Here is a 26,895-nt window from a genome sequence, read left to right on the forward strand (position 1 = left end):
CTCTTCTAATTTCTGTAGCCACAGGCATCCTTTCTTTGAAAAAAGAAAATAGGACTTTTGATCACTGATATTATTTGGGATGAATTTTTTTTTTTTTGTAAAATTACGTCTTTATTTTTTTTTCCACATAGTACTTTTTAAATTTTAACTTACAAATTTTATTTTAAGGTCGAGGGTAGATGTGCAGGATGTGCGGGTTTGTTACATGGTAAATGTGTGCCTTGGTGGTTTGCTGTACAGATCATTATCACTTAAGTATTAAGCCAAGCATTCATTCTATTCTTCCTGCTGTTCTCCCTCCTCAAACCCCCACCCTCCAACAGGCCCCATGTGTGTTGTTCACTTTTACACTGTTGCTGGGAGTAAAAATTAGTTCAGCGGATTGTGGAAGACAGTGTGGTTATTCCTCAGAGACCCACATATACTTGATATCAGTGAAAATTAATCCATTGTAAATACTACAATGGAATAAATTATAGCTATAGTCAAAGAATATGGCAGCCTCAAAAATTGTATGAACTCATTACTTCTTTAGTGTAAATCTGGACCAAAATTAACATAATATTTGACTGTTTTATCGGTCAACAAAAATTCAGTGTAACAATACTAATAACATTAGATATTAAAATGCTGAATGAGTAAGATTTAACATTAGAGTCTTTTTTTGTGATTCATTATTTTTGTATAGCCAAAACTATAGGTTAGGTTACTTGTGTTGAGGTGCAATTACTAATTTTTATTGGTGATTTTTGTGTTTTAATTTGGCAATATCAGTGCTTTACTTGACACGTTTCCATGCTTAATTATTACTATTTTATGGGTTTTTGTTTTGTTTGGGCTATTGTGATTATGATTTTTTATATTTTATAACTAGTTATTGGCAGTGTTTTCAGAGCTGCCTAATTTTGTGAATGGAAATTTTTAAATTGATCATTAAAACATTAAATTTTATAATTGATTATTCTGTTTACATAGGAAAGCTCATTTTGTTTTGTGAGTTGATTTTTTTTCTTACCCAACCACCTACTAAACTCAATTAGTACTGATTTTATACCTGTTTATGTTTGAAAAGGAGGATAAATTTATTTCTTATTTTCTATTATTTAAACTTCTTATTTCTAATATTCAAACTTCTTATTTATTTCTTTTGTTACATTAGCCAAGAACTCAAGTACAAGGATACATTTTAATAGTTATCATTATTCTTTCTCTGACTTTAAGGGAAATTCTTAATAAAACAGTGATTCTCATCCTTTATTTAGTTTTTGTTTGTTTTCATAGGGATGGTTGTTGAATAATGCTAAATTTTTTTGGCATCTCATTAAAAGTTTATATTGTTTGGTTTTTAATTTCATAGTGTATTAAATTACACTGATTGATTTTTATATGTGAACCAAATTTGAAATCCAGTATATATACTTCTTTTTTACAATGTAGTGCAGTGAGAGAACACTGTCTATGTGTTACCACAACTTTTAATTAACACAATGTTCATTGCTCACATTATTTTCATTATATAAATGGCATTTAGTTCTGAGTCTTGTAACATACTATTTTTTCTTTGTACAAATTTGGGAATCAATCTTTGTTTCAATTTTGTTTGACTTTCATAGCTTATTTTTATGTGACAGAACTCCAATATTCCTTTCATAAGTACATCACGTAAGTTATCAGTCATTTTTGGAACTCTTGTGTCTGTATTTCTGTCTTTCTTTTTCTCTGTATGCTGGAAGAACTCCTGGAGTCAATTGTCCGGCTTACTAATTTTTATTTTCACCTGTACTCATTCTGCTTTACAGTCTTCTATTGAGTTTTTCAGTGATGATATTTTTAGTTTTCAGTATGTCCAAATGCAATTCTAGGTATTTTAGACATGTAAGATTTTTAATCCTCATTGGGATATGGACCATATATTAGGAACTTTTTTTTTTTTTGAGACAGAGTCTCACTCTGCTGCCCAGGCTGGAGTGCAGTGGTGCAGTCTCGGCTTACTGAAACCTCCGCCTCCCGGGTTCAAGTGATTCTCCTGCCTCAGCCTCGTAAGTAGCTGGGACACAGACGCGCACCACCATGTCTTGCTAATTTTTGTATTTTTAGCAGAGACGGGGTTTCACCGTATTGGTCAGGCTGGCTTCGAACTCCTGACCTTGTGATCCCTGCCTGCCTTGGCCTCCCAAAGTGCTGGAACTATAGGCGTGAGCCACTGTACCCGGCCAGGATCATTTTTTAATTTTTTGAACTACCAACACTTTCTTTGAATGTTTGTTAAATTCACTTACTTCCTTTCATGGTATTGACCTTCTATACGTATTTGGTTATTGCTAATCTTTGAAATTAGCCAAAGTGTGTGTCAGTGGCTGTGGGGTGAGAGAACAAACAGCATGTAAGACATTTGGGCCTTGCCTCCTGATAGTTTGTTTTCTTTATATGGAAATCCGTTTTCATTCCAGGATTTCCTGGAAACCTAAGACTGTTATTTCTCTGGTTGAAGTGCTCTGGATGATTTGTTTTAGACAGTAGATAAACATACTTATTGCCAGTTCTTTAATGCAGATAGGGAATGGGGGAAGAGCCTACTGAGTGCTAAGAATATAGTTTTATGGGTCCTTACTTCAAAGACTGCCACAGGATCTTTTTCTGCTTCTTGATTTTTTCCCACCTGAAAGTTAAATACAACCAGTGTTGGCTTTTATAGAGCCCTGCCTTGTGCATGGTTTTGTGTTGTTTTTTTTCTGTTTCCAGTTTAATTTCATTTTTTTTCTATTTCTTAGAAATTCTCCAATTCCTAGTCACATCATAGATTTCATCTTTGTTTTCTAGTATTATTATGTATGTATTTGTGTGTATGTGTGTGTAGGCATGCTTCTGTTGTGCATCTGACACCACTAACACCAATACATATTTGTAGGGATTTAAAATGACAAAGACATGTGTCCTGAGGCTACCATCTTGATCTAGCTTCTTGAAAATTTTTTGAAATAAGAAATTCTCAAAACAGTGAAATAAACAATAAAATTCTTCTGATATATCTTGAAGTCATCACCCACTAGACATCCTGTTTCATATAATTAAAAAATAATTGATTTCTTTTTCAAAGATATACTTAGAATTTGTAACACTGGTTATTTACGAGGTGGTTCATTACTATAATTTTACTTCTAATTGAGTCAATTGAGAGCATACCATGTCTTGACTTTTAGCTTTCTTATATTATCTTCGAATTTATGGTGATTACTCTGTAGTTGACTCATTGAATTTATTTTTAATTAGCTCTTAAACTATTTTATTGGCTTGCACTGAAGAAAGAAGCTATTTTTAGATAAATTGTACATGATATAAATGTCCCCAGAGTAAATGGCAGAGACTGTGCTTCGTACTGTTTATAATTGGGGGCAGGGGAGAAATTTAGAACTTACTATATCTAAAGGAACAAAACTCTGCTTTGTGTTTATTCACAGTTGGGGTTTTTTAGGAGACAAAGTCTCCCTCTGTCACCCAGGCTGGAGTGCAGTGGCACAATCTCAGCTCACTGCAGCCTCTGCCTCCCAGGTTCCAGTGACTCCCCTGCTTCAGCTTCCCAGGTAGATGGGATTACTGCACATGCTACCATGCTTGGCTGATTTTTGTATTTTTAGTAGAGACGGGGTTTCACTATGTGGGCCAGGCTTGTCTCAAACTTCTTAGCTTATATAGTCTGCCAACCTCGGCCTCCCAACGTGCTTGAATTAGCAGCATGAGCCACCGTGCCCAGCATATTCACAGTCTTAAAGTAGCATGATTTGGTTTCCAAAAAGCTATTCTTCCTTTTTGGCTTCCTCTCTCCACTCTTTAATGAAAATAGGGGGGAGAGAGAGAGAGAGAGAGAGAGAGAGAGAGAGAGAGAGAGAGAGTGTGTGTGTGTGTGTGTGTGTGTATACAGTGTGTATATGCATATATATATTCAAATTATTTTAATTGACATTTGATTGTACATATTTGTGGGCACAGTGTGACATTTTGATACATATATACAAAGTGTTTTAATTAAATCAAGGTAATTAGCATATCCAGCACTTGAAACATTTTATTTGTTGAAATATTAAAAATCCTCTCATAACTATTTGAAAATATTCAATTGATTATTGTTAATAATAGTTACCCTGTAGTGATGTAGATCACTAGAACTTATCCCTTCTATCTAGCTATACTTTTGTATCTACTAGCCAAACTTTATCCATCCTAGCCACTAGTAACCACTGTTCTATTTATATGGAATCAGCATATTTAGCTTCCACATATGAGTGAAAACATGCAGCATTTATCTCTTTTACCTGACTTATTCCATTTAACATAATATTCTCCAAGATCATCAATGTTATCAAAAATGACAGAATTTCATTCTTTTTTTGTGACTAAATAGTATTCTATTGCATATATATACTACAAATCATCTGAAAGTCGTTTCTCAAAAAAATACAAATGGCTGAAGTTGAGGCAGCAATTAACAGCCTACCACCCAAAAAAAATCCAGGTCCAGACGGGTTCACAGCTGAATTCTACCAGACATACAAAGAGAAGCTGGTAGCAATCATTCTGAAACTGTTTCAAACAATACAAAAAGAGGGAATCCTCCCAAACTTATTTTACGAGAACAACATCATTCTGGTACCAAAACCCGGCAGAGTCTCAGCAAAAAAGGAAAACTTCAGGCCAATCTCCATGATGAACATAGGTACAAAAATCTTCAGTAAAGTACTGGCAAACTGATTGCAACAGCACATCAAAAAGCTTATCCATCATAATCAAGTAGGCTTCATTCTGGGGATGCAAGGCTGGTTCAGCATACGCAAGTCCATAAACGTAATCCACCACATAAATAGAACCAAAGACAAAGCCCCAGGATTATCTCAATAGATGCAGAGAAGGCCTTCAACAAAATTCAACAGCGCTTTATGCTAAAAACTGTCAATAAACTAGGTATCAATAGAACCTATCACAAAATAATAAAAGCGATTTATGACAAACCCACTACCAGTATAATACTGAATGGGCAAAAACTGGAAGTATTCCCTTTGAAATCTGGCACTAGACAAGGATGCCCTCTCTCACCACTCCTATTCAATACAGTACTGGAAGTTTTAGCCAGAGCAATCAGGCAAGAAAAAGAAATAAAGCGTATTCATTTAGGAAAGGAGGAAGTCAAATTTTCTCTATTTGCAGATGACACGATTGTATATTTAGAAGACCCCATTGCCTCAGCCCAGACTCCCCTTAAGCTGATAAGCAACTTCAACAAAGTCTCAGGGTACATCATCAGTGTGCAGAAATCACCAAGCATTCCTATACACCAATGCCAGACAAACAGAGAGCCAAATCAAGAGCGAACTCCAATTCACAATTGCTACAAGAAGAGTAAAATACATAGGAATACAACTAACAAAGGATGTAAGGGACCTCTTCAAGGAGAACTACGAACTGTCGCTCAATGAAATAACAGAAGACACAAACAGATGGAAAAACATTACATGCTCATGGTTAGGAAGAATCAATATTGTGAAAATGGCCATACTGCCCAAAGTAATTTATAGATTTAACACTATCCCCATGAAATTACCAATGATCTTCTTCATAGAACTGAAAAAAAACCACTTTAAACTTCATATGGAACCAAAAAAGAGCCCGCATAGCCAAGACAATCCTAAGCAAAAAGAACAAAGCTGGCAGCATCATGCTGCCGGACTTCAAGCTATACTATGAGGCAACAGTAATCAAAACAGCATGGTACTGGTACCAAAACAGAGACATAAACAAGTGGAACAGAACAGAGTCCTCCACAGCAACACCACACATCTACAACCATCTGATCTCTGACAAACCTGACAAAAACAAGCAATGGGGAAAGGATTCCCTGTTTAATAAGTGGTGCTAGGAAGATTGGCTAGCAATGTGCAGAAAGCAGAAACTGGACCCCTTCCTGACACCTTACACTAAAATTAACTCCAGATGGATTAAGGACTTAAACATAAGACCGAACACCATAAAAACCTTAGAAGAAAACCTAGGGAAAACCATTCAGGACATAGGCATAGGCAAGGACTTCATGACTAAAACACCAAAAGCAATGGCAACAAAAGCCAAAATAGACAAATGGGATCTAATTAAACTTCAGAGCTTCTGTACAGCAAAAGAAACAATCATTAGAGTGAACTGGCAACCAACAGAATGGGAAAAATTTTTTGCAATCTACCCATCTGACAAAGGGCTAATATCCAGAATCTACAAAGAACTAAAACAGATTTACAAGAAAACAAACCCAGCCAAAAGTCAACGAAGGATGTGAACAGACACTTTTCAAAAGAAGACATATGTGAAGCCCACAAACATATGAAAAAATGCTCATCATCACTGGTCTTTAGAGAAATGCAAATCAAAACCACATTGAGATACCATCTCACACCATTTAGAATGGTGGTCATTAAAAAATCTGGAGACGACAGATGCTAGAGAGGATGTGGAGAAATAGGAACACTTTTACACTGTTGGTGGGAGTGTAAATTAGTTCAACCATTGTGGAAGACAGTGTGGCGATTCCTCAAGGACCTAGAAATAGAAATTCCATTTGACCCAGCAATCCCATTACTGGGTATATACCCAAAGGACTATAAATTGTTCTGTTATAAAGACACTTGCACACGCATGTTCATCACGGCACTGTTCACAATAGCAGAGGCCCGGAACCAACCCAAGTGCAACATCGATGATAGACTGGACCAATAAAATGTGGTACATATACACCATGGAATACTATGCTGCCATAAAAAATGATGAGTTGGTGTCCTTTGTAGGGACATGGATGAACCTGGAAACCAACATTCTCAGCAAACTGACACAAGAACAGAAAATCAAACATCGCATGTTCTCACTCATAGGCAGGTGTTGAACAGTGAGAACACTTGGACACAAAGAGGGGAGCATCACACACTGGGGTCCATTGGGGTTGGCTACGGGAGGGATGGGGGGTAGGGATAACGTAGGGAGAAATGTCAGGTATAGGTGATGGGGGAGTGGTGGGAACAAACCACCTTGCCATGAATGTTCCTATGCAACAGTCTTGCATGATCTGCACATGTACCCCAGAATCTAAAGTACAAAAAAAAAAAAAATACAAATGGCCAAGAAGTTACATGGAAAAAATGTGCTACATTGCTAATCATTAGCAAATCTAAACCACAATGAGATATTTCATCCCAGTTAGGATGGCTATTATCACAAAGACAGTAACAGAGAAATGGAACTGTTACACACCATTGGTGGGAATGTAAATTAGTATAGGCATTACGGAAAACAGTATGGAGGTTCCTCAAAAAAATAAAAATTGAGCCCATAGGATCCAGCAATCCACCTACTGGTTATTTATCGAAAGGAAGGGAAATGAGCATGTGAAAGGGATATCTGCACTTCCATGTTTATTGCAGCACTATTCACAATAGCCAATATACGATATCAACCTAAGGCATTTTATTTTAAATGTCAATTTGGATGTCTGAGTGGGTTTTGAAAAGAGATGAGTAGCAATTAAGAAATAGGGTGAATGTTTGTGGTTTAAGTTAAATTTAATTCACATTTTTAAGTAAAATTTTAATTTGTAAAATGGCCGGTGTTGGAGAAAACCTTTCCATATTTTTGTTTAAGCTGTTTTTAAAAAACGTGAAAAATTGTAAGTAAAGCAGTTACACCTTCACAAATTTAGAATCTCCTTTAAATCCTCAACTCATGGATTAATAGAGTTTAATGTGGTTCAGTGACTTTTTCTCATGCCTCTTAAGCACCATACAATTTGGCATACAATCCATATTTTAGAGTTTATCATCACCATCACATGATATTTACTGGGTGGCCTCGCATGTTGGGTGGTCCCCTGCTAAGAGCTATAAAACAGTTATTTTTTTGAAAGCTATCCTTGGCTTCTTGTGGTTAATGTGAAAATGACTGTTGCTGGACAGAGCTTAAATTACTGAAGTTTTTGCATTTTGTTTCCTGACAAGACAAATTCTCATGAATCTAACGTAGTTTGCCTTTGGACTTATCTGAAATTTCAGTCTCTTATGGCTTATCTATATTTGATCATCCTTTTCTACAATTTAAACTGATTTCATGCAGTTTTATGCACCCTGGAAATTAGCAACATGTCAGACCTAAAAAAATGACAACTAATTATTTTGTTTTGAAGGGAAGAAAAACAAGCACTCAGAAGCTAAATGTCATTTCTTAGGATGTTTAATTTCAAGCATATTAAACTGTAGCATATATCAATTATATTTATAATTTCTCATAACTTTTTTGATTAATAAGCCTATTATAAGTAGCCAAACTATAAGATCTTAAAACCTCTTTGCAATACTTTATATGCCTGTATAATCTTATACCTAAAATGTGCTTAGCTAAAACCAAGACTTTTTTACTCTTCTTTTAAACAAATCATTTTGCCTCCTTTTTAAAACATCTACTTTATTCCTACTATATGCAGTATAACTCATGAGTGGTGGAAAGGTTAACATGCTATAAAGGGATGTACAAAGAAGTTGTCACCTCATATTGAAAATAATTACTGTAAATTAGGACATTCTTGAAGCATTGATTATTGAAAACATGAAGAGAAAGCCCTCTGGCTTCTTCCATACCAATTAGACAAACCTCTCCCACCCTTTCATCCTAAACTCTTATCATTGTTTTTTTAAAAAAAGGATAATAGCTTCAAGAATGTCAGTGTAAGCCACAGTTTTCTTAGATAATCTAGATGAGTTTATGATTTTGCTTTGTTTTTGTCCCTGCCATGATGACTTGTTTCCAAGGAAGACATTAAAACAAAACAAATCTGAGTGGGATAGGTTTCTCAGTGCAAGTTTTCCTTTCATTTTTTATGTTATGGAAATAAATATTTTATTCCACAAGAGGAGTATATTCTTATAAGAATGATGTTATTGAACATGTTGACTTTTAATTGTCTTGTAACATATTTCTATAAAGGTTATCAATTGATTTTTGTTTTCTAAGTTTAGTTTTCAATGGTGTCTCACTCTTTTCACTGGAAATGTGTATAATCAGTTTTCTTTCTTATAATTGTTACAGCTCTTTGCTAGTATTTTAATTATTTATAGCTGCCAGACATTTGTCTTTTAAAGGCCTTCCAATCCCAATCAGAATGAATAAACAATTAAAAGGAAGAAAGATTTTGTAGCCCTAGCCCTTCTTTTCCTTTTGATTGTGTGTGTTCTATATAACAGTTAAATTATTCTTTATGAAATTAGTATAGCCAGGAAATGGGAGAATTATGCCCTAGGCTGAGTGAATGGAAAACATGTTAACATTTCCTTTGTAGGGGTTCCAGGGTGCCACAGGAGATTTGTAATGTGCTGTTATTTGTATTTTCCCCAGATCTCTTTCAGTTTATTATAATGCTGGAGGAATAATTAAATGTTCCTTAGCATTTCCTATGGCCTGCACCTCACTGAAAACATGTCGGCAGAGAGAGCAAATGTTCATCATTTCTCAATATAAAACAGATCCTGCCAGGGATCATGCCAAACCCGACCAACCATGACAGTCAAATCAATGTATGTTTTGGTTTAAATTTTTATTTTTGCCTTTGCTTTAGCAACTTGATTCTGATATTTGTTTTTCTCTATGGCTTATCATTTTATGGCATGACAGTTCCTGAAATTGACAAGGTTTCCTGCCTACCTTTGTAATGTGTATGTGTGACGATATAAACTGTAAGAGAAAATGACATTTAGACTCCATAAATGTTTGCTTTATGTTCGTTACATATGTTTTACAGAACTCTTCTTTTATTCCTCCATCAATATTCACTGAAAAATTGCTTATTTCTACCTTTTGTCTAGATATTGAAAATTTGGGAATCGTTAGTGTCCCCGTTTTCAAGTTAGGGTTTTTATTATTCTTGACTCAAGAGATTTGATTCTCTGTTAGTTTGTATTCACACTGTAAACATAAATTAACTTGGTAACTTTTTTTCATTTTTGGGAGGTGCGATGGGTATTCCTGGAGCCAAGTTAGTTATGCATAGTATCGAGGTGTGAATGTGTATTAGACCACACAGCCTATTTTCTGCTGCTGAATCATTTAAAATCTGAAGGCAGGGGTTCTATTTTAAAATTTGATATTAGATTGCACAAAATAACTTCAGATAGTCATTTAAAACCACATTTTCGGGCCGGGCACGGTGGCTCACGCCTGTAATCCCAGCACTTTGGGAGGCCGAGGCGGGTGGATCACGAGGTCAAGAGATCGAGACCATCCTGGTCAACATGGTGAAACCCCGTCTCTACTAAAAATACAAAAAATTAGCTGGGCACGGTGGCGCGTGCCTGTAATCCCAGCTACTCGGGAGGCTGAGGCAGGAGAATTGCCTGAACCCAGGAGGCGGAGGTTGCGGTGAGCCGAGATCGCGCCATTGCACTCCAGCCTGGGTAACAAGAGCGAAACTCCGTCTCAAAAACAAAAACAAACAAAAAAAAAACACCACATTTTCTCAGATAAGAATGCTTCTAATGTAGCTATGAAGTGGTTGGACTCTGTAAGATTTCAATTCTGGTTTGAAGTCTGGATTTTTCAGTCATTAACTATGTCATTTTGGACAAGTTATTCAAGTTTTATTACCGTTTTTTCCCCTAGTGATTTTGTAAGGCATAAGCTTGTTTTGTATTATTTCTGATTGTTTTTGTTCTCTATGTATATATTTTTCTTATTAAGATCAGTGATGATTTAATTTATTTTGATTTGTCTTTCTGTAAAATGAGAAATTCAGTACCACTTTCAACCCTATTCATTATCTCTTTACATTCCCAGATTCTGTGATACACTTTAAATAATGTGTCTTTTTAAATCCTTATCTTTGCAGACTTATTAGTCATGTTGCTTTGCTTCATAATCTATTAAGAACAATTGTCTATCTCTTTATAACCAATTCTTCGTTTTCTGTAATGTTAAATGTTATTTTAATATTTGTTAAAGACAGTAAAGAAGACTTTATTTAAGGGATGACTTCACTCGGGTTTTGCAGTAGGGGAGAGAGATGGGCCTCAACTTTGAATACTGCAAGGAAAAGTGGGGTTTTATAGCCAAAAAACTAGATGAATAGCCAATGGGTGGAAATAAAGATTTGAGAAACAATGATGTTATAGCTTTTTCTACTATTGAGACATTATAAAATCCTCATAAATTTGATTATAACAGCCTACCATTAATTTGTTTATCTTTCTTTAAGTACAGACATCTATGTAGTACAGTGATGGGATTTAATGTTTTACAATCACTAAGAAATGTTAGGGGTAAGGGGTGATTCTAGTTAAACTCATCCGATGGGATTCTTACTGAAGGCAGACCAGGATGATGATATAGCACTTGGAGGATGGTGGGGGCTGAGAAGTTTGATCAGATACTGAAGCTGATTAAGATATTGAAGGTGGGGAATTTTTGCTAAATTAATTTAGGAAGATTTCTGATAAAATTGGATGATACCGATCTGACCAAGGTCAAAACCTAAAGGGCTTAATGGAGCCTGATTATAGTTTGATCAAGGAGAAGGGCTTTGTTAGTAATACTCTGTAAATACCAATGGTTAACAAGGTACTGTTTTCTTCTTTATAACTTTTTAATCTCAGGTTCCATTATACAACAGTGTCCTGATTTCTTTCTATAAAATGTGTCTGTTTCTTGTGGGACTCCTTGCCAGGTTTACTTCCATTAGATTTCTAAATGCTGAAGATTCATAGGACACTCCTGTGTGATCCTTAGAAATTCTTGGGGGCCGGGCGCGGTGGCTCAAGCCTGTAATCCCAGCACTTTGGGAGGCCGAGGCGGGTGGATCACGAGGTCAAGAGATCAAGACCATCCTGGTCAACATGGTGAAACCCCATCTCTACTAAAAATACAAAAATTAGCTGGGCACGGTGGCGCGTGCCTGTAATCCCAGCTACTCAGGAGGCTGAGGCAGGAGAATTGCCTGAACCCAGGAGGCGGAGGTTGCGGTGAGCTGAGATCGCGCCATTGCACTCCAGCCTGGGTAACGAGCAAAACTCCGTCTCAAAAAAAAAAAAAAAAAAAAAAAATTCTTGCACATCCCTGTGGATTTAAACACTGTTTATTTGCATATGACTCTTTTCCATGTTCCAGACTCAACATATACAGCTGTCTACCTGATACCTTCTCTTAGATGTTCCTGGCATCTCAGATTTACCCGAAGTATACTTCATTGTTTCTAACATCCAAAACCTGCCTCTAGTGAATTAAACTTTTTATAACTTTTGTAGTGACACTCTGTAATACTGCTTTTTACTTTAAAGTCTGTATTTTCTGGTGAACACAGTGAACCAAACTTTCTTTTGGTGCATACTTGGTCTGGTATATCTTTTAAAATTATGTTCAGTCTTTTGAGTCCTTGTGTTTTAGGTATGACTTTATTAAGGTCATATAGTTACACTCAGTATTTAACCCAACTTGACAGTCTCTGTGTTTTCACCCACATGTTTTGTCTATTACATTAATTGAAATTGGAGAACTATTTGAACTTGTGTATCTCACCTTATTTTTGCTTTCTGTCTTTTTGGTTTTTATTTCTTACCTGTTGAAGGATTTTGGTGTTTTTTCATTGTTTTTTTAAAATTTTTCTTCAGATTTTTGGATTTAGTAGAAACACTGAAATGAACATGGTCTACCAATGAGATATGTGACTCAATTCAGTGCCCACTTTCTGTGATCCTACTGTGTGCCTACCCCGGGCTGGGCAAAGCGGCCACATGATATGGAGGGCACAGTCCTTATCTTACCATGTGTATGTAGTAGCCTTCCCTGTAATTAGAAATTGTTTGAGTCTTATCAAGCAGTTAAGTGATGAATCTAGGGCAGTTCAGGGTTGGAGAATATGGGTTTTCATCAAGACTGGAAGTTGGGGACAGGGATGAGCATGGAACTGGCTGTGGGGCAGGGGCACCAAGAAAGACTCCCTGGCAGACCAGGCAAAGCAAGTGAGTGAATGGGGCAGAGGTTGTCTGAGGATGAGGGCATAGACCCATGTGAGCCTGTGGCCCTCCTTGCACCTCCTCCTATTGCTGATCTGTTTTAGAAGGTTCCCTCCTCCCCAGCTGAGAAAGGGCCACTGAGGACTCAAGTATTGCCCAGACTTCTTATCTCTAAACCAAGGAGGTCTTTAGGTCAGAAATAATCAATGTCTTAAAAACAAAAGCTTATCCGTTTGAGCTCCATGATGATAGGATTTATACTTCAGATTTGGTTTTCTTCAGCCAACTTATTCAGAGCTGACATGGTAGAAACCAGTGCCTTGGGAAACCATGCTTCCAGTCATCCTCAGACACTACAGATGTCACAGCTCTGACAGTTATGAATTCATCTTACCTGTCAATGCAAAGTTATCCCAGGCAGCCCTAGTTCTTTCCTGTGTCCAGCGTTTTACCGATTCACACATTATCTCACTTGTGCTGACTCTCAAGAGGCAGGCTGCACTGGAATTGGTATTTGTGCCTCTATACTTTCTTTTCAAGACAAGAAGTCAAAGCAGAGATGTTAAGTGACTATTCAAGAACACAATGTATAAGTAGCAGGGCTTGGATGCGTTTTTTTCTGGCTCCTTGTCTAGGGTTCACATCAGTCTAAGCCGATGCCCGCAGTCACGTGTAGGAGCAGTGCAGGCATAGTATGTCCCGTCCGCCGGGTGCGATGTGTTCTTAGTTGGCTGCTTTCTACCCTGCTAGAAAGGGCTGCACAAGGCGGCCCCACCTTGGTAAGACCACCACCTTCCATGATCTGGACCTCAGAGGGAAAGAAGTGAAACTTCTCCTTGGCTAGTGCACCCAAAATTGGCTGGACTCGGAGACCAATTCATGAGGAGTTGGTATAGAACAGTGCTTGACAGGGAGCCAAGATCCTGTAAGTACTTAATGAATGGATAGATTCTAAGAACCAATTCAAGAACCTGATGAAGATTTATTGAGGAAAGGGAGTTAGCTAGATGATCTTAATGGCATGATTTTGGGATATGTAATTACATTAGAACACAGAAGTTTCTTACCATCTTGACACTGACCTGTTCTGTTTTAAAGCTTACTCATGTCTTGGCACATTTAGGAGACAGTCACTCCAGGACTCAAAGGTGGGGAAGTAAGTTACAGCAACACAAGGGCAATGTTTCACATTTTGAAGAGCAGGGCTGAGGACTCTGGAAATGACCTGTATAGGCAATAGTAACCTGAGTAACTGCAAAATGAATGGACTCTGGTGAAACACATGATGTCTTCCTTAAAAAGAAGGCAGTGGGAGTGCAGATGTGGTTCGTAGGAAATGTTAGAGGATCCCTCTTTGGATTGTTCAACCTGGATTAGAAAGAGAGAAAGGAAGTTGTGAGGCTGTCAAGGCCCCTTCCAGGTAGTAAGGCCGTGCTCCCTGGTTCTGATGATGTGCTGGGGTGTGCATGGCTCCCGTGAAGTTGTCCCGTCCTACAGCAGAGTCTAGAGACAAGATTCCAGCCAGGGCCACTAGAGGTTGGCTTGCTCTTCCATTTTTCCTGACAGCGGGATGGCCTGACCAAGGCCTAGAGGCAAAAGAATTCCTGCGTCACTCAGCCTCTGTAACAGAAGACAAGGAAAGGCAAATGCCTGAAGAAAAGAAAGGCTTATCTATCCAGAGTTCCACATGTAGACATGACTACGTGCTCAGTTCAGATTCACTTCTAAATAGAACTCAACCCTGATGCTGCAGATGTGGCCTGGAACAGATTCACACTGCCTGGTTTCACTGGAGACATGAAAATCAGCTCACAGTGGGGAAAAGACAACTGATTCACATGGAAGATAAAACAATAGGAATACTGAAAGTATTTTTCTTAATGGTTATCCCATTTTAAAATCCATCATTTTCTAAGTTGACATCTTTTTAAGGGGAAATATCTGCATGTAAAAAACCGTATATAAATCTATCACAGAAAAATACATTTGGAAGTCTGCAGCCCAAGTCTGAGAGAGCTCTAGATGCTAAAAAAGCATCAGGGCCTGGCTGTCAGTGCCATTGATGATTCTCTATGACAAACAGGGAAACATGGTCTCTAGAGTGACACATAAAGGCTTTCAGCCAGATTGCTTTGTATGGTACCTGGGTGGAGTCCCTGTCAGGTGGTTAACATTGATTAATTCTGTTATCTAATCTGCAAATCTTACTCACACTTTGTTCTTGTTCCTCTGGTATGCTTTCTCTGGTCCAGGATTCAATCCAGGAACACATGTTGCATTTTGTCATGTCTTCTTGGTCTCCTTTATTCTAGGATGTATCCTCATTCTTTCTTCTTTTTTTCATTTCTGTTTTTGAGATGGAGTCTCGCTCTGTTGCCCAGGCTGGAGTGCAGCGATGTGATCTAGGCTCACTCCAACCTTCGCCTCCTGGGCTCAAGCAATTCTTCTGCCTCAGCTTGACAAGTAGATGGGATTACAGTCGTACACCACCAGGCCCAGTTAACTTTTGTATTTTTAGTAGAGACAGTGTTTCACTATGTTGGCCAGGCTGGTCTTAAACTCCTGACCTCAGGTTATCCACCTGACTAGGCCTCCCAAAGTGTTGGGATTACAGATGTGAGCCACCGCACCCGGCTGCTTACTTTTTCTTTGTCTTTCATGACTTTGTACTTTTGATAAATACTGACTTGTTTTGTATAATGTTTCTCAATTTAGATTTCTCTATTATTTTCTCATGAATAAATGCAACTGGGCAAGAATACCACTGAAATAGTGTTATATCCTTCTCAGTGCAACATATCAGGGATCACATGATGTCTGTCTGTCTCACTACTGCTGATGTTAACTTAGATCACTTGGTTAAGGTGGCATCTGCTGGATTTCTCCACTGATAATGTATTATTACCTTTATAATTAAGAATTATGGTAAAATATTTGGGAACTATGTAAATATCCTGATTTCTAATCATACCATTGCATGATAATTTTAGCATGCATCAATGATTCTTGGTGGAAACCTTTATATAGTGTTGCTTGTCACATAGAGGTTTTTTATTCCCATCATTCTTTCCAAATGTATTAACTGGGATTTTCCAATAAAGAAGATTTTTTTCCCTTTTGTGCCATCTTTCTCTTACTCCTCTTTTTCCCTTTCTAATCTATCTGAATGAACTCATTAGTATTAGTCTTACTTTATGGGTTCTGGTCCACAGTCACATTATTTTTTGCTCCAGTGTTCCCGGATTAGGCCATTGGGAGCTACTTCATGTTGCCTTATGTTGTCTTTCACAGTGTTCTCATCAGATTTTGAGCATATCCCTACATTCTGGCACCAAAAAATATTTCAGACTCATCTTATTCTTCATCCAGGCTTGAAATGAGCAATTCTGCAAGAAACCCAAATTTCTTTTTTAAAAGGTTGGTATTTAGAAACCAAAATCCTGGGCACTAAGGGTGCTCATTGCTTCTTGCATGTCACAATTTGTAAGCCCTTTCAGTGGACAGAACTAGGAAATATATGTTTTTATACATAGAAACACTCATCTGTATCTGTTTCTACATTTGTAACAGTGTATATTTATATGTAATTTATAACCTAGCTAACAGAAACCATTTGTTCGTATCTCCATTTTTCATTCCAACATGATGGAATCTTTCTAGCTCTCCTTTTTCTTACATGTAATCCCTCTCTCCAATAGTATCTTATTCAGCAGAGGATACACATAAGTATACTTTCAGAATTGCTAACCCATATCTCTTAGAAAACAACATCACTAATTAGTATGATAGTTATTTATAGTTTTGTCTTAGAACGTTGAATCTAAATACTAATTTCCAAATTTAGTTAGGTTACTTTCTCTGCCACCCTCTTCAGTTTGGTTATATATCTATAGTACATTTTGGTTCATTTCATATTGTTAATAGATGTTAGATTATCCCCACCCTATCCGGCTTGTTTCTAATTATTTTTTGGAGTGTGTGAAACATTAACATGGTTGCTGAAATAGTCAAATGCTATTCAGTTTGGAGTGTTACCTTAGTCTTTTTGCCTCATTTCTTTTTGGAGAGCAGGGAAGTCATTAATTGAGGTGATTGAATTTTATTTTGCAATAAACTATTTTGTTGTTTATTACTAATTACTAGTTTATTACTAGGGTAATAAATTTACACAACTTTATTTTTCTAATAAATTACACATTTATTACATTCTCTCCTATTAATTTCTTGTGGATTTAACTACTTTACAAGATACGTAATTCAATGCTGCCCTCTTCTGACAGTGTGGCAGAATCTAGCTTCTTAATTTATCTTCTTTAATGGTGGAGGAAGGAGTTGCGTGTCCTCCAGTTGTTTGGTTCTCTTTTGTATTTCAGGACCCAATTTTTTTTCCTTTTTCTCTTCATTACTCGATTGCCAAAGATTTCTTCTCCCTTGATATGTGTGTGTATGTGTGTTTTCCCCAGGAAAAGTATGCCAAATCAAGCGTAATTTTTAAGTCTCTTCCCTGAAGTCTTCCTGGTTATACCTTCACACGTTTTAGTATTTTCACACTTAGGATTACTATTTTTGGTGGTGATTTTAAATAAACTTTATACTCATCAGTAGCTTCCTTCTTTCTTTTTATATTTTTTCAGCTTGCTCTTAGTTGCTACAAACATTTATGGCAGAACAGGAGAAGGAGAAATTGCTCATTGAAATATGCTGTTTTTTTTCTTATTTTCTTTAACTCTCTGTTATCTGAAGTTTGGGCCTTCTTTTTTTTTTTTTTTTTTTGGTCTTTAAATGATATCAAAGATATAGTGTTTTTTTTTTTTTTTTTTGTGTGTGTGTGTGTGTGTGTATGTGTGTCTGGTTTTATCTGATCTTGTTCACTACTATTTTTGGAAAAGTATTGAGAGTTTTCATTGGCTTTAGCCACCTGAGACCCTCATTGTATTTACTCCAATTTAGCTCTACTTGTTAAAAGTTTCACATCCTATTTTTATACATTGAGCAGTCTCTTGAAATTTTACTTTGCATATTTATTTGAAAATATGGAGTCAGTAATTTACTTTCCCAACACTTTAATGAGTCTTGGAGCATTTCAAGTTTGATCATTCACCTCCTAACTTTTATGATACTGTTCTTACTCTATATTTGATTTTGTTCTTTCAAATATCCTTTATATTTATATGTTACTTATTTATACTTTTCTGGAGACTATTGTATTTAGCTTTATGTACTTATTTTAAAATCGTTTTTAAATTTTCCATGCCTTCCTGCTCTTTAGACCTAGATTCAGAGATTATTTTAAGGATATACTTTCATATTTTGTTTATCTGAGGGAGGCAGTATTTTATTTCTAATCTTGAAAAATAATGGTGTGGAGGGGGAGGGGGTGTGTTGTAAACATTCTAGCTCGATAGCTTTATTGAGGGGCGGAGTAGTTTTTGCTTTTGACTTTAGCACTTTGAAAATACTATCATTGTGTGCTTGCTACCATTATTGCCATGAGAAAGACACTGCCAGGCCAATTTTTGGTCCATTTTAATGTATTCTTTCTGGTTGCTTTAAGATTGTCTTTTTTTAATATTTCAGTTTCCTTACAATTCATCTACTTGTTGTGATTTTTTTTAATCCACCTTGAAATTCATTAGGTTTCCTTGATGAATTTTTGTTATATAACTTGTGGATATTTTACAACCAAAAATTATTTTTTGCCTGTTGTTTTTATGCTCCCTTTATGGGATTCTGATTGAATATATATTTGACAGTCTTATTGTATCTGCCAAATTTTTTAGCTTCCTACTACGTTTTCCATTTCATTGTCTGTCTAATGTGCATTCTGAGTAATTTCCTCAACTTCTCCAACTTCAATAATTCTCTCTTCAACTGTATCTAATCTGTTGCTTGAGCTATCCTTTGAGATTCTTTTTTTTTATATTCACCAGTGCTTTTCATTTGCACAAATTCGGTCTTTTGTGTTTCAAGTATTTCTGTTTGTAATTTTATGTTTCAAGGCTCACATTTTGAGAGCCTTGTCTTGCCGTCTTATTTTCATGATTTTATATTTATTTATTTAAATATTTTACATAGTTTAAAAAATATTTTGTGCCTGAAAATTTTAATGTTGAATTTATTTTGATGCTAATGGTCTATTTTTCATAGATTTTTAATATGAATGCATTTCTGTATTTACATATTTGTCTTGCCTAACTACATATTCCATCAGGGAAAAATATATGTATTCATATCTTTATATATAGCTTAGAGTCTGACATCAGGTAATTTTCTGGAATATAATCATTGAATGAATAAAAGAGTTTCCATTCTTCCTGCTACCAGAACCTTACTTATTTCATCATTGGACAAATTAAGTTTCTAGTTTCTAAGCAGTTCCCCCAATGCCCCCCCCAGAAAGAAAGGCTCCATTAAGTGCACTACTTTCAGAGTCCTTGCACATAGTACAATGTCTCCTTTCTGTTTCTCTGACAGCCAGGAGTCTTAGGTAACTACTTTTCTTATATTCCATTGTTTTTTGTTACTTAATATTCTAGGGACGTTACACATCAGTCATTCTTATCTGTTAAAAGCAGTCTCTATTGTCTGCTGGAGATGACTGATTTTTTTTCTTTAAATTTGAAGGTATCTTCGAAATGTGACTTATTTTTTGCTATTCTTTTACCAATTTTGTAAGGCATCAAATGATAGCTATCTGCAGATCCTGATCTTAATTTAATTCATGGTATTTTCTTTCTTAAAAAAAGTTTTAGTAAATTGACAGTTTTTAATTGTGTAAGTTTATGGGGTACAAAGTGATGTTACAATTTATGAATAAAATATGAAATAGTTAAATCAGTCTAGTTAACATATACATCTTTTCAAGTACTTAATTTTTTGTGGTGAGAGCATTTGTAATTTACTCAGCAGTTTTGAAATGTACAGTATTCCTAACTATATTCACAACACTGTAACAGAACTGAAAAATAAAAAATGAAAACATATTTCTCCTGTCTGAGATTTATATACCTTGTGATCGTTATTTCCCCATTCTGCCAACCTCATCCTTTGTAACCACAATTCTACTCTCCTTTTAGTTCAATTGTTTTAGATTCCATATATAAATGAGAACCTGTGGTGTTGTCTTTCTCTGCCTGGCTTATTTCATTTAACATAATGTTCTCCACTTCCATCCGTGTGGTTGCAAATGACAGTTTCTTTTTTTAAAGGTTGATAGTATTCTGTTCTTTATATGTACTGCATCTTCTTAAACAATGAATCTTTTGCTTATAACTTGGCTATTGTGAATAGTGCTCCAATGACCATGAGAGTGAGTGCAGGCATCTCTTTGAAAAAACTGATTTAAAATCTTTTGGGTAAATATCCAGAAGCAGGATTTCTGGATTACATGGTATTTGTAGATTTAGATTTTGAGAAACAAGCATACAGTTGCCCACAATGTACAAATTCATATTCCTACCAACAGTGCACAAGAGTTTCCTTTTCTCCACATCCTGCCAACATTTCTTATCTTTTATCGTCTTAGTAGCAGCCATTCTGACAGGTGTGAGATGATATCTTATTGTGGGTTAAATTTGCATTTCTCTAGTGATGACTGATGTTAAGCATTTTTTTCATACACCTGTTGGCTGTTTGTAGTTTTTATTTTGAGTACTGTTTATTCAGTTCCCCTGCCTTTCTTTTATTTTATTTTTTGTTTTGGTTTGTTTTCTTGCCATTGAAATGTTTGATCTACTTAAATATTTTAGATATTAACCTCTTATCTGGTATATGGCATGCACATATTTCCTCCCAGTCTGTATTGTTTCTTCCTACTGTTGTTTCCTTTTGGGTTTGGTCTAATCACATTCATCTGCTTTAGCTTTTGTTGCCTGTGCTTTTATAGTCAGATCTGAGAAATCATTGCCCATGTTGTGCAGTGCTACGTGGCATTACATGGTATTTCTAGTTTTAGATTTTGAGAAACAACCATACAGTTTCCCATAATATCGTGCAGTTGTGTACGTGTTGTGCAGTTTTTCCTGTTTTCTTCTAGTTTCATAGTTTCCGATCTTGCGTTTAAGTCTTTAGTCCATTTCGTGTTGAATTTTGTATATGGTGTGAGATTAGGGTCCAATTTCATTCTTCTGAATGTGGATATTCAGTTTCTCCAGCACCATTTATTGAAGAAACTATCCATTTCATATTGTGTGTTCTTGGCACCTTTGTCAAAAATTAGTTAACTGTTTGTATATGCATGTGTTTATTTCTGAGTTTTCTATTCTATTTCATTGCGGAGTGTGTGTGTGTGTGTGTGTGTCTTTTTAACCAGTACCATGCTGTTTTGATTACTATAGCTTTGTAGTATAGTTTGAAATCAAGTAATGTGATGCTTCCAGTTTTTTTTCTTTTTACTCGTGGTTAGTTATTCAAGGTTTTTTGTGGTTCCATATGGATTTAAGGATATTTTTTATTTCTATGAAAAATGACATTAGAATATTGATAGAAATTGCATTAAATTTATGGATTGCTTTGAATAGGAGGGGCATTTTAACAATACTAATTCTTCCAGTATGTGAACATGAGATATGTTTCTATATATTTGTTTTGTCTTCAATTTTTTTTTATCAGTGTTTTATAGTTTTCACTAGTTAGGTCTTTACCTTCTTGATTAAATTTATTCCCAAATGTTTTTATAGCTATTATGACTGTAATTGTCCTCTTGATTTCCTTTTCACAGGTTTGTTGCTAGTATATAAAAATGCTATTGATTTTTGTGTATTGATTTTGTATTTCAAAACCTTACTATATGTGTGGGGTTTTTTTCAGGTGTTTACAGCTTTCTAGATATAAGATTATGTCATCTGCAAACTGACAATTTCACTTCTTTCTTTTCTGTTTGGATGCCTTTTATTTCTTTCTCTTGCTTAATTGTTCTGGCAGGAACTTCCAATATTGTATTAAATAGAAGTGGCAAGTGTGGGCATCGTTGTCTTGTTTCAAAACTTAGCAGAAAGGCTTTCAGTTTTTCAACATTAACTATACTGTTAGCTGTAGCATAATACTTCTCATATATGGCCTTTATTATGTTGAAGTAAGTTTCTTCTATACCTAGTGTTGAGTCATCCTTGCATCTGTCTTAGTAAATTATCATTTTAATTTTATGTTCTGTTTGCTAGTATTTTGTTGAGGACATTTCCATCTATGTTCTTGAAAAATATTGGTCTGTAATTTTCTTATAGTGTAATATTCTTGTAGTAAAGTTTATTTTCTTGTAGTTTTTTAAATGTTTGGTAGAATTCAGCCAAGAAATCATCAAGTCCTGGACTTTTCTTTGGTGGAAGAGTTTTTATTCCTGATTCAGTCTCCTTGTTATAGGTCTGTTCTTATTTTCTGTTTCTTCATGGTTCAATTTTGGTAGTTTGTATGTATCCAGGAATTTATACATTTCTTCTGGGTTACCCAATTCATTGACTTATGATTGTTCGAGGTCATCTCTTATCCTTTGTATCTTTGTGTTATCAGTTGTAATGTGTCCTTTTTCATTTGTATTTTATTTGAGTCTTCTCTTCCTTTCTCTTACTCTGCCTAAAGTTTTGTTAGTTATCTTTCCCAAAAACCACCTCTTAGTTTTATGTTTTGTGTTGTCCTCTAATCTCTTTTATTTATTTTTGCTCTGATCTTTATTATTGCCACTTTTTTTTTCCTGCTAACTTAGGGTTGAGTTTGTTCTTTTTCTAATTTCTTGAAATGTAACATTAGGTTGTTCATTTGAAATGTTTTTCCTTTTTTTGATGTAGGCATTTATGATTACAGACTTTCTCTAAGGCCTGCTCTTGTGTTTGCATTTTTATTTGTCTCAAAATATCTTAAAATTTTCCTTTCCTTTATTGATTCATTGGTCTTTCAGTAGCATGTTGCTTAATTTTCCTGTATTTAAAATTTTTCTGTCATTTCTCATGTTATTAATGTCCAATTATATGTTATAATATGTGGTCAGAAGAGAGGCTATATAATTCCAACATCTTAAATTTGCTGAGGCTTATTTTGTGCTCTAACATGTGAGATCTGTCCTGCAGAATATTTCTTCTGCTTTAGAAGGGTATGTATTCTATTGCTATTGGACAGAATGTACTGTATATGTCTGTGAGGTCCATATGATCTAAAGTGTTGTTCCAGTACAATATATCCTTGTTAATTTTCTGTCTGCATGATTATTTCATTGTTGAAAGTGGGGTGCTGTTGTCCCCTACTATTATTGTATTATAATGTATATCTCCTTTCAGATCTTAATATTTATTTTGTATATTTAAGTACTCTTTGGGCGCATATATATTTATAATTGTTATAATCTCTTGACCTTTTAATTATTTTTAATATACTTTGTCTCTTTTTGCTGTATTTGGTGTAAAGTCTATTTTGTCTGGTATAAGTATTGCGACCCTTGCTATCCTTTGGTTTCCCTTTGCATAAAATATCCTTTCCGTCTCTTCATTTTCAGTCCATGCATGTCATTAAAAGTGAGGTAAGTCTCTGTAGGCATACAGTTGGGTGTTGCTTCATTACATATTTAGTCACTCTTTGTCTCAGAGAATTTAATTTATTTACATTCCTCATAATTATTGATAGGTAAGGATTTACTACTGCCATGTTGTTGTTTTCTGTTGTTTTGTAGATAATATATTTGTTTATTCTCTGCTGATTTAATGGTTTTCTGTACTGGAATGCTTTGAAACTTTTTATTTTTGTTTTGTATTTCCACTAAAGATTTTTTCTTTGTGGTTACCATGAGGCTTATATAGAACATCTTATAACTGTCTATTTCAATCTACTTCAAAGGAAACAACCAGCTTTGATTGCATGTAACTCTACATTGTCCTTATCCTCTCCTCCACATTGTATATTTTTGATGTCAGAATTTTTATATTGTATAATATGTATACTTGTCAATTCATTATAGCTATACTTATTAATAGTTTTTCTAAACTCTCATATGAGTATAAAACCCTCATGCTAGGTCTTACCGTCATTACAATTTTAGAGTATTCTGAATATGACTGTTTTACTTACACAGTTGATTTTTTTGCTCTTTTATGGTTAATATTAATTAACAGCTTTTTGTTTCAGTTTTTAAAAACTCACTTTACCAGTTCCTATAAGGTGAATATACCAGTGATGAACTCCCTTTGCTTTAATTTTATGAGAAAATTTTTATTTCTCCTTCATTTCTGAAAGCTAGCTTTGCTAAATGAAGTATTCTTTGTTGTTTTTTTTCATTTAACACTTTGAATATATCATCCCACTTTCTCCTAGTGTACACGGTTTCTGCTCAGCAATCTGCTTACAGTCATATTGTCATTTTTTTGTATGTGATATGTTTCTTATGTCTTGCTGCTCTCAGAATTTTATTTTTGTTTTTGATAGTTTTTTATGTGCCTTGATGAACTTCTTTCTGGATTGTATTGATTAGAAACCTCTATGCTTTCTGTCCTTGGGTGTCAGCATTCATCCTCAGAAGGATATTTCTCAGCTATTACTTCTTTAAATATGTTTTTTTTCTGGCCCTTCTGCTTCCTATACCTTCTGCAGTTTCCTATTATGTGAATGTTTGGTCCTTTGCTGCTGTCCCTTCATTCCTATAGACCTTTTTTCCTCTTCTGTGTTTTTTCTTTACTAACTATATAATTTTAAATGTTCTGTCTTCTAGCTAATTGATTCTTCTGCTGAATTGAGTCTATTGTTGAAGGTTTCTTTTGAGTTTTTTAGATCATTGTATTTTTTTTTTTATTTCTAGGATTCCTATGTGATTTTTTTAAAATGCTATTATTTCTTTGTTGAGCTTATTTTTGGTTTTCCAAATTCCACAAAATTTCCTATCTGTATATTGTTATAGTTCACTGAACTTTTCTGAGTATTACTCTGAATTATCTTCATCAGTCATTTCATAAATCTGTATTACTTTGAGGTAGACTACTGGAGCTTTATTACTTGCTTTTGGAGGTGTCATGATTTCCTCATTCTTCATCATTTTTATGTCTTTGCATTATCGTCTGTATATTTGAGACTGCAGCTCCCTCTTCTAGCCTTTACACTGTTCTTTGGCAGGGATAGATCTTCACTATTTAGTCTAGCCTATGATTCTGGAAGGGCCAGCAGGTGACAACCCCAGGCAGGTAGAACTTGTTGTGAGTTCTCTAGTTGGCCAAGCCACTGCCTTCTGCTCAATTGTCAGGTGGGGCTACTGGTTAGGCTCTGCTGTCCAGTGTGACCACTGGCTGGGGTCTGCTATTAGGCATAGTTTCTGGCTGGAAACTGCTGTAGCTTCTGCTCAGACTAGTCACAAGATACATTCCTTGCATGGCCAGTTCAACTCTTTGTGATCTGTAGCTGGGCAGGGCTGCAGACTGGGCTCCAAGTTTAGGCAGTATCGCTGCCTAAGAAGGTCAGAAGAGAGGCTATCCTCTTTAGAAATGTGTGATTGACAACTGACTACCTATCAAGATGGAGCCACAGGATGGTTTCTTTTGTTTGTTTGTTTGCTGAATTGACTGGCTGTTTTACCTCTGTGGTCAAGCAAGTCTAGCTCTTACAGTTCTCCAAATTTGTGGAAATGGGTGAGTTATTGGGTGAGCTTTTAGGCTGAGTGGAACCCTTCAGTTTTAGATTCCACTGAATGGAACCACTGAGTTTTAGGCTGAGTGGAACCACTGCTTGACTTCCTGGGTCAAGCTGGGTATACTTCTCTGAGATGTGCAGAGGTGGAAGTCTCCCTGCCTTTGCAGAGTTGTTGGGAAGCCTAATTGGGTTTGTGGAGCCACTGTTTAACTTTCTGGGTCAAATTGGTGTAGTCCATTCATTTCTCTAAAATCTAAAAAACTGGGATTCTTCTTTTGTGAATGAGGTCATTGTGGAGGTTTTTGGCTTCGTAGAGCTGCTGCATGACTTCCTGGATCAAACCAATTTAATCTCCTCATGTCTCTGAAATGGAAGGAAGTGAGCATCTTTCTGCCTGTACAGGATCATTGGGGTGGTCTTTGAGGTTGGGCAGGATGACTTAGATGTCTAGGACTCAAGTTATGATGAACATCCCATCAGGCTTCTGAAGACCATCAGCTCAGCTTTGTGGGTCAGTTATGAGGTTGACTGGTATCTGCAGTTGGGTACCACACGTGGTAGGAACACAGAGGTACCACCAAGACCATGATCTGATCACTAGGACCTCTGCCTCTTTTGTTTCTACCTGATCCCAGGTGGTCTAGCTATGACATTTTCACTACTGTTTCCTATGAAATAAGATCAAAGTGGACTTTCTAGGAAGCATCCCAGAATGGAAGGGATGGATATGATTGCCTCTATTTCACACCCCTGCCCATACCTCATAGAAATTGTGGGCCCAGGGAAATTCTCTTCATTTGGCATTGTGCCAACTTAGAGGAGTATGAGGGATGTCATAGTTGGAGTGAGACTGTTCTTCTTACCTGTCTCATTGTAATTTCATTCATTTCTATGGACCTCCTTGGTGTCTCAGTCTAGTTTCCAAGTGCTGGGGTTTTAAAAAAGATAAGCTTCCAGTCTGTGGATAGTTGCTGGTTGAACTTTCTCTAGGGTGCAGTGGAGCAGAAGACTTCTGATTTTGCCATCTTGCTGGGCTCACCTATTGTATACTGTATAATGACTTTGACAGTATCTGTTGTGTTTTCTCCCCAGGATTCCTTTAGATTTTAAATTAATGTCTTGACTTTTATATCACTGTTTTCACCATTTTCTTCTGAGTTCTAGACATTTCAAGTCTGTCTTCTATTTATATAATTCAGTTTTGATGATTAAGTTGTACATTACCTCTAATGAGATTTTCAGTTCAAAATACATTTAATACCCACATGAACTCTCCTGACAC

The 26,895-nt window shown here is 35.9% G+C and overlaps 1 protein-coding gene across 6 annotated transcripts in view; it reads left to right on the forward strand.

The window, feature by feature from the left end:
• CRPPA (CDP-L-ribitol pyrophosphorylase A) overlaps positions 1-26,895 on the forward strand; it is a 321,845-nt gene that overhangs the window by 280,401 nt on the left and 14,549 nt on the right. Inside the window, exon 10 of one of the 6 annotated variants that reach the window (XR_010344034.1) lies at positions 9,415-9,593. The exons of 4 other annotated variants lie outside the window; for them this stretch is intronic. Coding sequence is in view for 1 of the 2 variants with exons in the window: in XM_064380335.1 (XP_064236405.1) it covers positions 1,942-1,995 (54 nt within the window). In the remaining variant the exon portion in view is untranslated. Of the gene's footprint in view, positions 1-1,941; positions 2,029-9,414; positions 9,594-26,895 lie in introns of those variants that run through there. One more of the 6 variants, XM_064380335.1, reaches the window with a different exon arrangement.

The sequence above is a fragment of the Aotus nancymaae genome, unplaced genomic scaffold, assembly GCF_030222135.1.
Source record: "Aotus nancymaae isolate 86718 unplaced genomic scaffold, 86718_ANA_hifiasm-v0.15.2.pri h1tg000025l, whole genome shotgun sequence".
NCBI classification, from domain to species: Eukaryota; Metazoa; Chordata; class Mammalia; order Primates; family Aotidae; genus Aotus; species Aotus nancymaae.